The sequence below is a fragment of the Stenella coeruleoalba genome (genome assembly GCF_951394435.1).
Source record: "Stenella coeruleoalba genome assembly, chromosome: 18".
Lineage (NCBI taxonomy): Eukaryota > Metazoa > Chordata > Mammalia > Artiodactyla > Delphinidae > Stenella > Stenella coeruleoalba.
In genome coordinates this window covers 77640120-77655894 of record NC_137164.1, presented here as the reverse complement: position 1 = coordinate 77655894, position 15775 = coordinate 77640120, and the positions used below count along the sequence as shown (strand labels likewise).

Genomic DNA, 15775 nt, shown 5'->3' with positions numbered 1-15775 from the left:
CAGAAGTGACTTGTATCCACATTTTCTTTGAGCAAACCTCATCTGTTGTGTCCACTGTTTGCTTTCAGAACCGCTGAGCTGAAGCCAGTTGCACTCTGGTTCTCGCCCAGGAGTCAGGTTCTCTGCAGAGCCAGGCTCTGAACACACCCAGGATGTTCTGAAGGTGACCTCCAGGTGAGATCCTGAACCAGTGACGCGTAGAGAACACTGCAAAATCCTACTCAAGATTGACCTTGTCTGCCGGTCACCTGGGGGACGCGTCTTCACAGCCGCCAGCCTCCACACCCCTGGCTCCCCTCCGTCCAGGACACGGGCCGGGAAGCAGAGTCTCATGGGAGTTCACTGAGAATACTACCTGCACAGACACTATTTATGTAGGTTTACTCAGAAAGTGTACACAGGAAGATAATGCAGACTTATAAAGCACAGATAAAATCTAAAAATAAAGAAAAATACAAAGAGAAAATGAATGATGTTTGTGAAGTATTTTCATCCTTGTTAAAATGTTATCAACATCGTGACTAATCTGCGTAATACCTCTAGTGAGAGTAGAGATTGAATAAGCTTCGTTTTTAATATCCTGGTTTAGCCCTTGTGACACAGCCCCTCAGGGCTCTGGTGCGTTTGCAGGGCATCATATCTGATAAAAAGCAATTTCACAGACGCTCCCTGAGTGCGATGCAGACGCTTGGAGCAAATTTTACTGCCAACAAATGGACACAATTCCACAGTTCAGAAGTCTGGAGGATTCTGGATTTGGGGGCCGCTGTTGCCAGGTCTGGCTGGGCTGTGGGTTTACCTCGTGGGGTTATTGCCCAGAAGCGGAGGTGAGGACCACGTCAGCTCGTTTTCCTGCTGATCCCATGCGGTCCCACGAACGCACCTTCTATCCAGGTTCCGTGGCGTCTTTTAAAGCTCTGAGTCCAGTTTCCGAGGGGTGGTTTGCTCAGCTTGGTCTCATGGGGCTGAAGTCCGGGCGTCACAGGGCTGGTTCTCCCCGGGCACTCTGGGGAGACTCTGGGCCAGGGCCTGTCGCACCTCTTGCCTCCGACCCCTCTCCTTCCCCTCCCCCACCTCTCAGGACCCTGTGCCCCACGGGGCCACCTGAGCATGCAGGATAATTGCCCTAAACCTCCACCTCGGGGGGCTGGGGTGGAGCGTGTCTGCAGCACACGGACATCTGTGTCCCCACGGCCCCCAGGCCCCCCGACCGGCAGACCCCAGGGACCGCGCCACTCACAATGATCCCGGGGTAGTAGCCGCCCATGGTCACGTTCTCCGTCCTGGTGGTGGCAGCGAGGCCGACGGTCAGGATGGAGGTGGACACCACCAGCAGAGACCCCACAAACCACAGGGAAGTCTTCTTTCTTCTCGCAAACCCTTCTGGGGGAACAGAAACAAGGAGCCAGCTGGTAAGGGGCTGAGCTTGGGGCGGGGGGCCAGGACCTCGAGCGCATCCCGGGTCAGCCTGGCTCTCTGCTGCAGCCCTGCTGCTCGCTGGCAGGAGCCTGGGACGCGCTCCCCAGGGACCACCACCGCCTGCTTCTTCCCCGCCCATCCCCGTGCTCAGAGCGGGACCCCTCGCCACCCCTCCGCCCGCCCTGAGGACTCACCGTCGTCTCCTACAGGGCACCCAGACCCCGCCGGTACCCCTGCACGGCCGCCCTCCCCTGTGGCCCCCACCGCACCCAGGGGTTTCCAGGCACTGTCACCACCCACACGTCCGGACGACGAGCCCCATGAGGGTGGGCAGGGGCCCTGCCTCGTCCCCCGCTGCGTCCCTGCCACCTGAGACAGTGCCCGCGCACAGCAGCTTCTCAGTAAACGTCAGGGGGCGGCTGGGCCCTCCCCGGGTTCCAAGTCCCCTGCGGCCTCCGTCCCGGCTTCACCCCACACGGCAGCAGCCACGCCGGCCGCTTATGGCGCATCTGCTCCGCGCCTGGTCCTTCTGAGCACTTTACCTGCATCAACAAGCACCCCTGGGCCTTGCCAAGTCCGTGACCCTGGACCCTGCCCTACTCCAAGACTGCACAGAGGACCTCTGCACACTGCCCTGGACCAGGCCGAGCAGGTCCCACACAGAGAGGGGGCGTGCGTCCCTCTGGGATGGCCAGCACGTCCACGCTGCTCCATGGGTGCACTTGTGCCCCCATGTCCACACCGAGCCGTTCCCTGGAGGGCAGGCATCCTGTGTTCTTCCACTCCTATACCTGGCTCAGCACCAAACACGTGAGTGATCAAATGGGAAGGGGTGGAAAGAAAGTATAAAAGTGTGCAGAGCCCGCCGCTGCCCACCTGCACGTCCATTACCCTCTCCCCTTGTCAACAGGCCCCAATTATTGGATGTGGAAACACGCCAGCTGAAAGATGGCATTTTCCAGCCTCTGCTCCAGCTGGGTGATTACGTTCTCAGCAAAAAATCTCCACCTCAACAAGGAATGTTGGGTGGGACCTACAGGAAATCTCTTAAAGGAGCCAGTCCCTTTGCCTTTCTCCCCTTCATCCTTCCCGCGGCCTGGAACGTGAACATAAAGGTGGAGCCCCTGCAGCCATTTTGTACCATGAGGGAACCTTGACAATAGAAGTCACACACAAAGAGAGGCAGAGCAGAAAGACAGCCCTGGGTTGTCCACCTCCAAACTTTGATTAGGTAACAGAATTAAATCTCTGGACCATAAACCACTATTGTGGATGTCCTGGTATCTGTAGCCAAAGCTAATTTTAACTGTCACAGAATCCAAGAAAGGAAACCTTCCATCCCTGGCACCTTCCTCCCTCAGGCCTTGACTCCTGGATTTCGTGTGAACCGTTCTTCCTCTCGTGTGTCTCAGGGAAGGCAGGGAAGCCTCACTTACAATAACCGTAATTGTAATCATTATTACAGCAATTCGATCTCAGATACGCCTGTTCCTACGCAGTCAACAGCAACCGCACAACGGAGGCAGAGACACAGGCCAGGCAGAGGGCAGGACGAGACTCCACACGGAACACAGCCATGCTGGTGTGTCTCGTTTGTTGGAAGGTTAACCATCTTCATCCCTGTGACTCCACAACAAAACAGGATGAAAGAAAAGCGTGGTGCTTCTTCCCACACCAAAGTGTTCAATTGACGTGTGTGTGTGTGTGTGTGTGTGTGTGTGTGGTGGGGAAGCGGCTGCTCATCTGACCTCAACCACTGTCTCAGATGACCCCAGGCCCCGGCCCAGACTGTGCCTTTGAAGATTTGCACGCCCGTCCGCAGTCTCGTCAGCAGTCTCGTCAGCAAAGTTCAACGGCAGGTCAAGGTCACGCCACCCAAGAAAGGGATTGTCACGCACTCAGAAATAGATTCCACACAACTCTGGGTCAACGTGCTCACTCAGAATCACTTGGCCAGCCCGGGAACGCCGCTTCTACCCGCTGGCCTGGTGAGGGCGAAGGTCTCAGGAAGGTCGCTTCATTTCCTGCGAGGCCCTCACCTCCCTTCACCTGCTCTTTCACTGCTGTTTTCTCGTACTTTTTACTGCAAATATGTAAGAACTGTTGAGGGTGAACCATCTATAGGAGAGTCTACAGAAGCACAGCCACAAGTGCTGGGAGACGGTTTACACCTTCGGGACCCAGCGGCCCTGGGGCCCCCTTGGTGGGCTTTTCTCTGTTCACTATTATTCACGGCATCTTCCTTGCAGAGTCGTGCGCATGCAGACAGCAGTCACTTATTTTTCCTTGCATGTATCTAGAGCCTGAAACCGAGGATATAAGTACAGGTTGGTTTGCCCCAGAGTCAGAAAGATCAGTGGTTACAGCCGATCTGGGGTGTCTGTAGGGAAACGGGACAGAAACGGCAAAGCCACTTGGAAAATGAGTGCGTGAGAGGAAAAAAGAAGGCTCCCCTCGGGCGACATTCTGCTCTGGGTGATTAACTTTAGAAAGGCAGGTACATTGGGAACAAATGGACACAAAGGTTGAAAACCACCTTCTTCTATGTTTTGGAAGTTAGTGAAGCTGCTACCATGGAAGTTGGTGAGACACTCACGCCAGGGCCGCCCAGCAGTCGTGGGGGGTCACTGCAGCCTCCGCTCGCCCACCCGCCCCTAGCGGTCACCCCTCCTGTGCGCTACCCGCCCCGCCAGCCCCCGAGCCCCTGCGGATGGACCCAGGGCAGCACCGCCTCCTCATCAGATCTCCTCAACTGTTCTTCCCGAGGTTCCGTCCCCATCTCCGCTGTAAAATGTCTTTTAAGAGCAAGAAGCCTCTTGAAACTAAACTTTCTGGGACTAAGTATTTGAGAAGGTTATCGAATGCCCTCCTCCTCAGAGGACTTCTTGCTGTTTCCCCTAATTGAATGCGTTACGTGTCTATTTCTCTCAGAATAACTAACTGAGGCCTCAGCACCGCTTCAAACCGCAGTTCCGGCCCCTGGGCCTCGTCTCTTAGCCCCTGTGGGCCCGTCTGGAAGACCCCCTGGGGATATTCTGGTTCCGAAGGTTCTTGCCTCCGCTTTGACTTGTCCCTTTAGGGCGGTCGCGTGATGAGCGGGGACCTGAGGGGCCCCACCAGGCAAACAGCTTTGCTGGGACCTTGTCAAGTCCGTTAGTGACGTTCTGACAGGTCACGTCAAACATCTCCTTTGGGACCGTGTAAAGCTCCCTAGGAGCCACTTTCAGTATGACTTCACCAGGCTTTCCCTGCATGACTTTCCCTCTGAAACTTCTCCGTGACAAAGATCACAGGATGCAGGCTGTCCTCCTTGTCACGCGTCGTACTGCGCGTTCCGAGTTTACCGTGAGGTCTGGAGAGACAGGCAGGTGGGAAAGGGATGCTTCTGAGCGGCCTCATCCCAATGACACAGACTGCAATATTTTGATTCCAGGTACAACAGGGATGACAAAGAGAAGAGTCCCAACCTTCAATAGTCTTTATAAATAGAGGGGTTTGCATAAAAAATAAGACAACGAGAAATAACCTCGAGAAAAGGAGGTAGGGTGTCTTTCTAATCGCCATAAGACATATGCATTTTTAAGTCAAGTTTCGGAGAAAAGGGGGTCCACACTGAAGGAAAAAAACCGAATTCCCTGAATTGTTCCCTCGACCTTCCTGTCCCATTAGCAGGAGCCCTACTGTGTGTGTTGTTACAACTGAAGCACCCTTAAGGCAGTGCCCTGACTCCTAGTTAAAATCTCTACCGTTAGGCTTATAGCACTGGTGGCAACTTACACGAACGCTGCCCGAGCTGCTGTGGGGCTGCCAGGCCTGCTGAGTGATTGCGCACGGCCCCCCGCCCTCTCCGAGCCCTGCAGAGGGAGGACCCTGAGAGCAGGGGCCCTGGGATCTTGCTTGATGCCGGTCCCCAAGCCTGTATCTTCTCATGCTGAATGAATGAGGGAAGTTCGGTTTCCTGATCTGCAAAGCGGTGGGGTGGGGGGGGTATGACAACCCCCTGACTGCCTGCCTCTTCACTGTGATAAGGATGCAGTGAGAGAACACCCGTGAAATTCCAGATGTGTGTCTATGCGCATGATGGGCATGTGGTCGTGGGTGGTGCTAACGTCAAGGTGAATCAGCACTTACTCCTACCCGCTGCTCTCCACCTGGGAGTGGAGGGGGGGGCGTCTGGGGCTGTGGGGCTGAGGCCAAACCTGCATCTCACCTGCCTGCTCACTGTTCTCCTGACTCCAGCCTGTGCAGAATGTCACTCCCCAGGAGCCCCGCCAGCTCCCTGCACCTGCCGCCTCCCCTCCCAGCCTCCCCTCCTAGCCTCCCCCAGCCTCCTCCCAGCCTCCCCTCCCAGCTTCCCCCCAGCCTCCCCTCCCAGCCTCCCCTCCCAGCCTCCTCCCAGCCTCTTCCCAACCTCCCCCCAGCTTCCCCTCAGCCTCCCCTCCCAGCCTCCCCCCAACCTCCCCTCCCAGCCTCCTCCCAGCCTCCCCTCCCAGCCTCCTCCCAGTCTCCCCTCCCAGCCTCCTCCCAGCCCCCTCCCAACCTCCCCCCAGCCTCCCCTCCCAGCCTCCTCCCAGCCTCTGTGGCTCCACGACCAGGTGCAAGGATGGAGCAGACCTAGGGCCTGTCCCCCTCCGCACCTTCTCCACTTAGTGGAGCCGGGAAGAGGGTGTCACAAAGACCAGGGTGGGGGCAGTCACCTCGTCACCCCCTCCTTGCCAGGAGGGCCGGGCCTCCCAGAAGGAAGAATGAGCTCATTTAATCATTTCATCTCGACGGCAGCCATGGGGGCTAAGCAACCGTCCCAGGGAAACAGCCAAAGGCACAAGGACGTGCCCTCAGCCAACAGTTTCCCTTTTATTTTTCTTTTACACAGAACACATCCCCCAAGGGCATGAGTGCAGACATGTAAGGTAGAAAATACCCATAATCCCATCCCAGCTACCCTCCTGTTTAGTATTTTTAAATAAAAAACCAACTCTCAGTATTTTTTAAATTTAAAGTTCCTCCTCAGAAGAAAATTCTAAGTCAAAAATGCTATTTTTGAAATCAAGTCATTCTAAGATAATCATGGAAATAATTGTAAGTAGTTAATAACTAGTCACAACAACTAGTTGCCGTTATAATAAGCAACTGTCTCCCAGGAGGATGGAGCGCGCAGGCCAGTCTGCCATAGAGCATTTGGCTTTAGAGAGCGGTGGGCATAGAATTGTTTCTTTTAGGGAGAAGCCAGAAGCCTTGATTATCATTTAAAAATCAAGCAACGTCACTAATCTGGTCTTTTAAAAGAGACTTTGCAAAGCCACTGCACACAGGGCTGGGAGGTACACCCCTGCGCTCTCCACTGGACCCCTGTGAAGCGGCAGCCGGACCCCGAGGCATCACCACCGCTCCGCCCGTCCGTCAGAGCCCCGCTCGCCGTGGAGCTACCTTCTCTTTTCTTGAAGGCTTCCCGGCCTCCCCGTCAGGAAAACACCCCCGTTACTCCCCTCCCGGCCACTTCCCGGTAGGGAGACAAAGGCTCCGGCTTCCTGTGTCCCGCCGCCTGGCTTGGGCTGCATCGGGCTTGGTGGGAAATCCGCGAATTCGAGATTCCGTGAATTTACGGGGGAGAAGCCTGGGGAGGGCGCGGATGAGGCGGACAGCCGCGCCAAGAATGCCCTAAGGGCCTTGGTCACTTTCAAGCAGGAAGAAGCCACCTGGCCCCACGAAATGACCTTTTCTTAGAAATTTTTGGAGCCTGAAATGGGGTGGAAGAGATGGCAAAGGAGTGCGTTGTAAGGTTTATACGGATCGTCGTCTATTGTTCGTAGTAAAGGACAGCGGAGAACGAGACGGGGAGAGACAGGCGCAAAGTCTGGACACTCAGGAAAAAGCGGAGGGAGAGGGCCTGTGCCCGCGCCCAGGGGCCCCGGCGGAGCTCGGGCGCCGGAAGACCGGAGCCTGGCTCACCTGTGCGCTCACCTGTCGTGTCCAGCAGGGCCAGGGGCCCGGGTACCGGCGGCGGGAGCGGCTGCATCCCGGGGGCTGCTCCGGGGGGGAGGGGCTGCTTGTTCTCCCGCTGCGACAGCGACCGTGGGGCGCGGTGGCCGCGAGGACCAGATGCCCGAGCACCGCCCCTCCGGTCAGCGTCTGTCCGCTCGCCTCCCACCTGCGCCCCGCCCCTCGCCCCGCCCCCTGCCCCCTCCCGGTTTTCCCGGAGCGCAAAGCACCAGGGAAGGGAAGGCGATGCGGCCGGCCGGGGACTGAGAGCCAGTTCCCACCCACCACCACCACCCCCGCCCCGCCCCGGACTTGGCACAGGCAAACCTTTAAAGCTGGGACGGTAATAGTATTGAGAATCTGGGGGAAGGAAGCCGCGTGCGCTGCTGGTGGGGTTACGGCCGCTGTGACCACTTTGACAGCAGTGTTTAGGAAAGTCAAAGATGGGTCCCTGCAAGCCAGCAATTCCCTGCTTAAAGACAAGCCCAAGACCTGTGGTTCCAGGCCCAGGCTGCCCTTGCCCCGGTCCGGAAGATCCCACATGCCGCGGAGCGGCTGGGCCCGTGAGCCATGGCCGCTGAGCCTGCGCGTCCGGAGCCTGTGCTCCGCAACGGGAGAGGCCGCGGCAGTGAGAGGCCCACGTACCGCCAAAGAAAAATAATAAATAAATAAATAAATAAAAGTTACTGCAGTCCTGAGCCAACCCAGACGGGTCCAATCAGAATGTCTGGCAGTGAAGTAATTGTTAGGAGCCCCAGTCATTCTGAAGGGGTTCCACTGAGGCAGAAAAACCCTGACGTGTGAGGTTCGCACACAAAATATGCTACACAGCTCTGTGTGTAACGGCAAAACAACGAACACCAGGACGAGGGATAGATTTACGTATCCAGTGGTTCACTACGTGGTGAGGCTTCCCGCACCAGCAGGAAAAACTCAAACACAGCGTGGAGCAAAACCGCGGTTCGTGGTGTCGAGGTGAGTGTAACACCACCTGTGTACAGGTTTCAGGCGTGGAAAGCGGTACCATTCGCTCACAGCGGCCCCTCCGCGGGCTGCACTGGGCACCCACCCCACATGCTAGACACCGTGCCCCGCACTCGGGAAGGGCCGATGGACAGAGGTCCTGGTGCAGCGGGCACCCTTCGGAGACGAGACAGTGGCCAATAAATACAATCACCGAGGAAAATGCAGGAGGTCGGGGGGCCCGAGACGGCCACACCTGCTGCGGCAGGAGGGAAAGTGCAACTCGGAGAGGACGGCTCGGGTCACTGGTCATCAGAGGAGACGTCCCGCCCACCCAGAGGGCGTGTGGTGGGGCCGCTGGGCCGTCTGGGAAGGAGCCCCTGGGCAGAGCAGGGGCGGGCCTGGCATGCAGTGGGCGGCAGGAGGTCTTACCTGCGGCGCCAGGGCCCCAGGGGAGCCCACGTCAGAAGGGTCACTGAGAGGGGTTGCAGCGCAGCAGGATGGGAGCCAGGAGGCCAGAAAGGCGGTTACGATCCAGGGAGAAGTGACCGTGGTGTAGAGCGGGCGGTGAGACGTGGTCACGCCAACCCCATACCGTGCAGACACACAGCGGTGCCCCCTAGACACCTTGACTGCAGCCCGGCGAGCCTGAGTTTGGACTTCTGGCCCCAGAATTGCACGAGAATAAGTTGTGTTGTTTTAAGCACATACACAGTGGTGCGTGTGAGGCTTAAGGGCTCTAACCCAGAGCCTCCGTCGGGGGGGGCGGGGGTGGGGGGACCTGGGCTGCGGGGAGGGGGAATAAGCAGATTCCGCTGAGGACAGGCCTCGGGGCTGCGGCATCTCCTTCCCCAGCCCGCCTTCAACAGGAAAGGCTGAAGGAAACCACAACACGTCGCCCCGAAGCATGTGCGTCTTTGACATAAAAATTATTTGGAGCTGAAGGCTCTGAAGGAGCAGGAAAAGTTCCCCCTTCTGCCTAAAAACAGGAAATAAATTCTCCTTTACCGAGACCGACTCTCACCGGCCGAGAGATGGCCCAGCGGCATCTGCGGGCCTCACCCCGTGCCTTCCCTCCCGTACCCGATGCCCTTGGAAGCCGCACCTGCTCCCCTGCCCTGTGTGTCTGAATCCGCCGTTTTCCGGGAGTCGCTCCCCAAGCTGTGTGCTAGGCTGCCTTCCTCTTGTTACTCTGCCTTCTGTGTGGGGGTCTGAGCCGAGAACTCAGGGTGGAGGGAACATCACTCCCCTCCCCCACGAGGCCCCCAGGCGTGCAGTTCCCAGTGCGGATGACCCTCTGGGGCCCAAACAGAAGCGATGACGGAAGCCACGACCGGAGAGCAGCAGCAGTAGGAAACACCTCTGCGAGCTCACAGGAGACCCGCCCGTCGCGCATCGCCCAGGAGGGTGTAGACGACAATCGCGCAGCGAGCGGTTGCCGTGGAGGCGTCTGTTCGCCCACTTGCCGGAAGTGAAGGGTAGCTCATAACATCTGACAGCAAGCAAGTCTGATTCGGTTGGCTGCTTTGAAAACCAGGCCCGACTCTGCCGACCGGAGCCCCGTGTGTGTTGGGAAGGAGCCCCACGGGGTCCAAGTGCTCTGTCCACACTCGGCCCTGCCAGCCCGGCCGCTCAGCAGGGTCACCGGCCGTGGCCGTGCGTGGCCGAGCTCGTGGCCGCACCCCGAGGGCAGCTGGGTGGGCTGGACCTGTGTGTCGTTCCAAAGGTGCGCTGAAAATATCCTTAAAAACTGTGCGTGTGTTGCCAGAAATGATACCTTTTTCCAACTAATACGTTTACCGCAGGAGATTTTAGATGCCACTTGAGCTGGGCAGGTTTTTGGGAATCCTTTCAGGGCTCCGTGAGCAGGGGATCGTGAGACAAGCATGGCAGGCGTTAGTGTGCCCCCCCCCCCACAAGCTCCCCCTGCCCAGGTGAGGAAACAGGCCCAGGAGGCTACTCGACGTGACTAGAGCAGACCCGGGCCTCCTCCAAAGCCTGCGTGTGGACCTGGCACGGACGTTTTTAGAATTCACCCCCAGGCACCCCCGCCAGGAGACCAAGCAGCACAGCCACAGTGTAGGAGGCACCGGCTCTGAGGCTGATGACACCGACTGACACCTGATGCCCCCGCGGAGGCCTGAGGACGCCTGCATCCAGCCCAGCTCTGCAGGGAGCCACAGTCGGGGATCAGGGTATTTTTAAAACGTAATGTAATTTAGCTCTTGCAAAGGCAATTATGAGACGATGAGGAAATCTGTCTTCTATTGGTCTGAGGACAGGCAGAGGGTCTGGACCAATTATTACTGATGTTAAGAAGATAATTGATTAAAGCAGTTATGAACCCTAGTGCCAAGTTCCTTCCTGCTCAGTGTAATATGTTTGAAGTATCCTAATACCCTGCCTCCACTTCCCTCACCTGAACTCAAGTCCCCACTGCCCCCAGAAACAGCCGCATCCCCTCAGAGGGTCTCACCCAGAGGTCCAGAGTTGACCTGGATTCACCCTTCAGATGGGCGGGGCAGGTGGAGATCGGGGCTGACGCTGGTCGAACACCTATCAGACGCCTCTCCCTGTGATCACCGCTGCTCATGTCTGCCTTTGTTAATCGGTACAATGTTCTACCCATTTCACAGATGAGGAAACTGAGGCACTGAGAATTTAAATAATTTTTCTGAATTGAAGTAGCTGGTCAGTGGCTGAGATAAGATACGAACCAGGTCAGTTCAATATCAAGGCGTAATCACATCCTCCAAGTGGGAAAGCATGTATTTACTTCACTACGGACATTTAATTTAATCTCTCGTCCGTGCAGTCAACATCTGTTGAATTTCCTCTATATGCAAGATACGAGGAGAGCCGTGAAGATAAGTCATACAGACCTGCCCTTCAAGGGCTTTAAAAGTGCGAAGCAGGAGAAATAAAACATACTACTGTGTTATAAAGCAGATGGTGACAGTAGCATCGGTGAGAGCAGTCACCGTGCTAGAGAAGGAGCAGGGATCCCAGGGACATGACCCGGCCCCTGCGGAGATCCAGGCCTCCCTGGTGACCTGCTCGGTGACCCTGCCTTGCATCGGGACCCCCTAGGGGCCATTTATAATCCTGGGGCCTGGACACTCGAACCAGGGCGTCTGGAGGGAAATGAACGTCTGAGGTGCCCAGGTGGTCCCTGAGCCACAGGAATGGGAAGCAGGCTTTCAGGCCAAGGGGATGCTGGGGGGGCGGTGCGCACGGTGTTGTGTCCGGCTGCCTGCGGGGGTAGCTAAGTCGGGGGGCAGGCTTTCAGGGGCCCAGGAGCAGGGCTGGCGGGAGGGCAAGCAATCACCGTGAGACTGAGGATTCTGCGCAGTGGGGTCTCCCTGCATCCTCCTCACGCCCGGGCAGGGAGGGACCCTTCCCAGCACGAGGTCCAGCGTGACCCCAGCTGCCCCTGGAGACCCGTCCAGCACGGAGGAGCCGACGGGAGGGGCTGGCTCGGCCCCACACTGCGAGAAGAGGGACTCATCTTCCCACAGGCCCCGTCAGCCTGACGTCCTCGCAGGTCCCGCACGGCACAGGTGCACACACACCTGGCTGGCCCCCTGCTCCCGTCGGGGCTCCACTCTGTCACAGTGGCAGGTGAGGGTGTGGGCACGTCTGGCCGTCGGTCCTTACGGCCTGCCCCCGGGGGCCCCCCCGCCAAGCTCAGATGGCCTTTGGTGGCTGGCGGCCAAGGCTGGCCGGGTGCCGGCCCACCTCCCCTCACCCTCCGGTCGCTGCCTCCCAGTTACCTGGCTTAGGCTTTGGAGAAAGCAGAGACGGGAAGTGCCCCAGGGATTTCCGCCCATCCACCCTGCCCGGCCTCCCTCCTCCGAGGATGAATCTCACAGGCTCCAGCTGGAACAGGGGAGAAGGAGAGGAGTCTAGAACTTAGTTTCTTAAATTACGATCAGGGTGACATAAAAGTACATGACCAGCTGCCCAAGAAGGGAGGCTCAGCCCTCGATCCCGTGCAGGCGTGGGCGGTGGGCAGGGTGACCCTGGCGCTCACTCGGTCCTGTTATGAAACTGAATTCATCACGGCCCTTCTTTTGTTCCCTGCTTAGAACCACGTCCCACTCACGGCAGGCGCCCAGGAACACCTTGCGGATGGAGACTGAACGAGCACGGCCCCTACCCCTCTCAGCACCTGCTCCGACCCAGGCGGGGGCCCCTGCTGGACGCACCCCTCTCCACGGAGTCCTCCCGGCCCGGCCCCCTCGAGGAGACCCAGGTGGAGGCCCCTTCTCCCCAACCTGTGTGAGCAGATAGGGGTCAGCTGGCTCTGAAACTAGGACCAGCCCTAAAAAGAGAGGGATTAAAAGACCCCTAGGAACCATGCAGGAAGCTCCTCTGTCAGCCACAGGCCAGGCGGGGTCCAGATCCAGGGCCCTGGGCCCCTGCGCAGGCAGGACCCCTGTCCGTTGTGGGAGCGCGTTAGAGTCTGGTCTCGGGCTTAGGGGCCCTGCGGTAACCGAATAGCCTGCGATGAGCCGGGAATGAATAATGCAGACCGGAGGCCGGGGAGACTCAGGGCCCCGCCTGCCTGTGCCCGGCGAGGCGGCCAGCCAGACGGGAGATGCTCTCAGGGACACAAACGGTGTAAATTGCAAACACTCCTGGGGCTTCGCGGGGGGCCTGTAACCGTGATCTCCCTGCCCCTCTAGAGAGCCCAAGCAGGAGGCTCACCTTTCCAGGCTCTCAGGCCCCACAGGAAGCGGGAAGCCCCCCGCCGGCTGACTCCCCGGTGAGGAAGGGGGAGCCTTCCGGGCCTTGGACTGGCCACACAGCTTGCCTGCCATCTCCTGGGACGTGCAAGCCGTCGCCCTGAGTGAGGCCTTGCCCCTCACAGGCCTGGCCTAGCACCGGCGCCCTTACCCATTCTGGAGTGTTGGGGAAAGGCGGCGCCCTGAGCGTCCAGGACCCACAGGGCTGGGAGCGCCCAGGCTGGCCACCCCGTCGTCGCACCCCGAGGCCCTGGACCTTCATGAGCTTTCTCCCCTCGGCCCTTCGTCTGGACGTCAGGAGCGTGAACCTGGAAAAACAGTGTTCTACCGTCACTGAGGGACTGACGTTTGGTTTCCACAAAATCAAATCAAGCCTTCTTACCTTCATTTGACATTGTCTGGGTAAAGCCTGGGAGCCTATCTCACGGTTATTTTAATCCCATGGCCTCTCAAACTCTTCTTCTCTTAGCCGGCAAAATGCCTGTAACGTGGACGCTGTATTCTCACTTGGGGCCCACTTGTGTGTCTGAACACTCGCAGGAGGGGCTGGGCCCATCGTGAAGTAAGAGGAGGTGACCTCAGCCTTTGCTGAGCTCGGGTTGGGTAATGACATTTGCAGTTATATTTAGTTAGTTATTGTGTTGATCAGAGTCAGACCGTATCGCTTGAATCACCCCGGAAAACCCATGGGGCTGCCTCTCCCAGGCTGCAGCTCCACTCAGACAAGTGGAAGAAAGGGGTTTATATGTGTAGACAGCAGGGCCTGACGGGCTACCAGGAGCAGCAGACGGAAGCCACACGGGACCCGCCCGGACGGGGAGCAGAGCGGAGGTGCAGACCCAGGGGCCGCAGGGCTGAGCTGGCAACTCTCTGAATCTGGAGGGAGATGGGGACAGAGTGTGTGCGTGTGTGAGTGCAAGAGCGCATGTGTGTGCATGTGTGCGCAAGAGTGCACTGTGTGTGCATGTGTTATGTACGTGTATGTGTATCTATGTGTACATGTGTGTTGTGTGTGTACATGTGTGCACGTGTCCATATGCACCTGCACACATGTGTATGTGATTTTTTAAAACATCTTTACTGGAATATAATTGCTTTACAATGCTGTGTTAGTTTCTGCTGTATAACAAAGTGAATCAGCTATACGTATACATGTATCCCCACAGCCCCTCCCTCTTGCATCTCCCTCCCTCCCACCCTCCCTATCCCACCCCTCTAGGTGGTCACAAAGCTCCGAGCTGATCTCCTTGTGCTCTGTGGCTGCTTCCCACTAGCTACCTATTTTACGTTTGGGAGTGTATATATGTCCATGCCACCCTCTCACTTCGTCCCAGCTTACCCTTCCCCCTCCCCGTGTCCTCACGTCCATTCTCTACATCTGCGTCTTTATTCCTCTCCTGCCCCTAAGTTCGTCAGAACCATTTTTCTTAGATTCCATATATATGTGTTAGCATGTGGTATTTGTCTTTCTCTTTCTGACTTACTTCACTCTGTGTGACAGACTCCAGGTCCACCCACCTCACTGCAAATAAACCCCATTTCGCTTCTTTTTACGGCTGAGCAATGTGTGTATGTGATTTTGGAGGAGAGTGCGCCCCAGGACCATATCACAATCTAGAGAGTCTGCTGTGTTTTTAAACTTTTATTTTTACCCTTTTCTACTTGGATGGAAATTGCATTTTTTGTCTTTTACAAAGGAAGAGTTGCAGTGAAGGTGTTTGCAGATTCTCCATAAGGAAATATGCGCTTGTGGGGGGCCCACATCCTCACCACAGTTCACGCTGGAACGCACCAGGATGGAAAGGTGGGATCTCCTCTGGCTCCTGGCATGGGAACGACGGCGAGGGCCAAGCGCCTGAGCCCAGCACCCCTCGGGGATCCCGAGGCTTGTGTTCGGGGATGAAAGGGCCCAGGGACGAAGGCTTCTCCACAGAGGGCCCCCCAGCTCTGGCCCGGGGGAACGCCCGGGCAGCCCCGTTATCCAGCTGGATGGCGTGTCCCTTGCCCAGGGGAGCCGGGGAACAGCCGGAGTGACAGCGAGACCCCTCAGAGTGTGCCCGGTCAGGGGGTCTGCACCCGAGACGTCTCATAGCAGAGGCCCCCGAAGGCCCATGAAGAAACCCCACAATGAAGTCACCATAAGCGCCAACCCAGCAGCCGGGAACTGCCCTGTGCCCCCTCCGGCCCCCCGGCCTTGCCCCCAGGCCCCAAGGCTGCGGCTGGACGGGAGGGTGGAGACGTCCCTCCAGCCCAGCTGGGGAAGACGGAGTGGCTGGGGTGGCTGGGGTGGCAGTCCTCCCGGGGGGGCATTTTACATTAGTGCTTTGGTTGCTCCCCACGGTGGCCGCAGGGCGCCCCTGGGTCGGGGTTGACCAGCGGGACACCGGCGCATCCAGGCTCCTGCACCTGTGCGGCGGTGTCCGTATCACAGTGTGGGCGTTGCCGATTCCTTTGTTTCTATGTGAAAATTTAAGATTCAAAGTGTTTTAAAATAAAAGTGAAGTGACTGCACGACTTTTGCTGCCTGTGTGCAACTACCTGAGGCTGGCTTGAGTCTCGCTGGGGAGCGGGGCACCCCTGAGAGGACCACGAGAGAGGCAGCGGAAGTCGCACGTAACTCGCTCTTGCGACTGTATCCCCGCAGGCCTGCTGGTTCATGGAACAAC

General features: G+C 57.8%; 1 protein-coding gene across 2 annotated transcripts in view; it reads right to left on the bottom strand.

Annotated features, from left to right (window-relative positions):
• Window positions 1-7448, bottom strand: part of TMEM255B (transmembrane protein 255B) — a gene marked incomplete at both ends in the record, with an annotated part of 32541 nt that extends 25093 nt beyond the window's left edge. The window contains 2 exons of one of the 2 annotated variants that reach the window (XM_079903158.1): window positions 1241-1383; window positions 7381-7448. In XM_079903158.1, the coding sequence (XP_079759284.1) occupies window positions 1241-1383; window positions 7381-7435 (198 nt within the window). The remainder of the gene's footprint in view (window positions 1-1240; window positions 1384-7380) is intronic. The other variant, XM_079903159.1, reaches the window with a different exon arrangement.
• Window positions 7449-15775: the final 8327 nt, after the last annotated feature.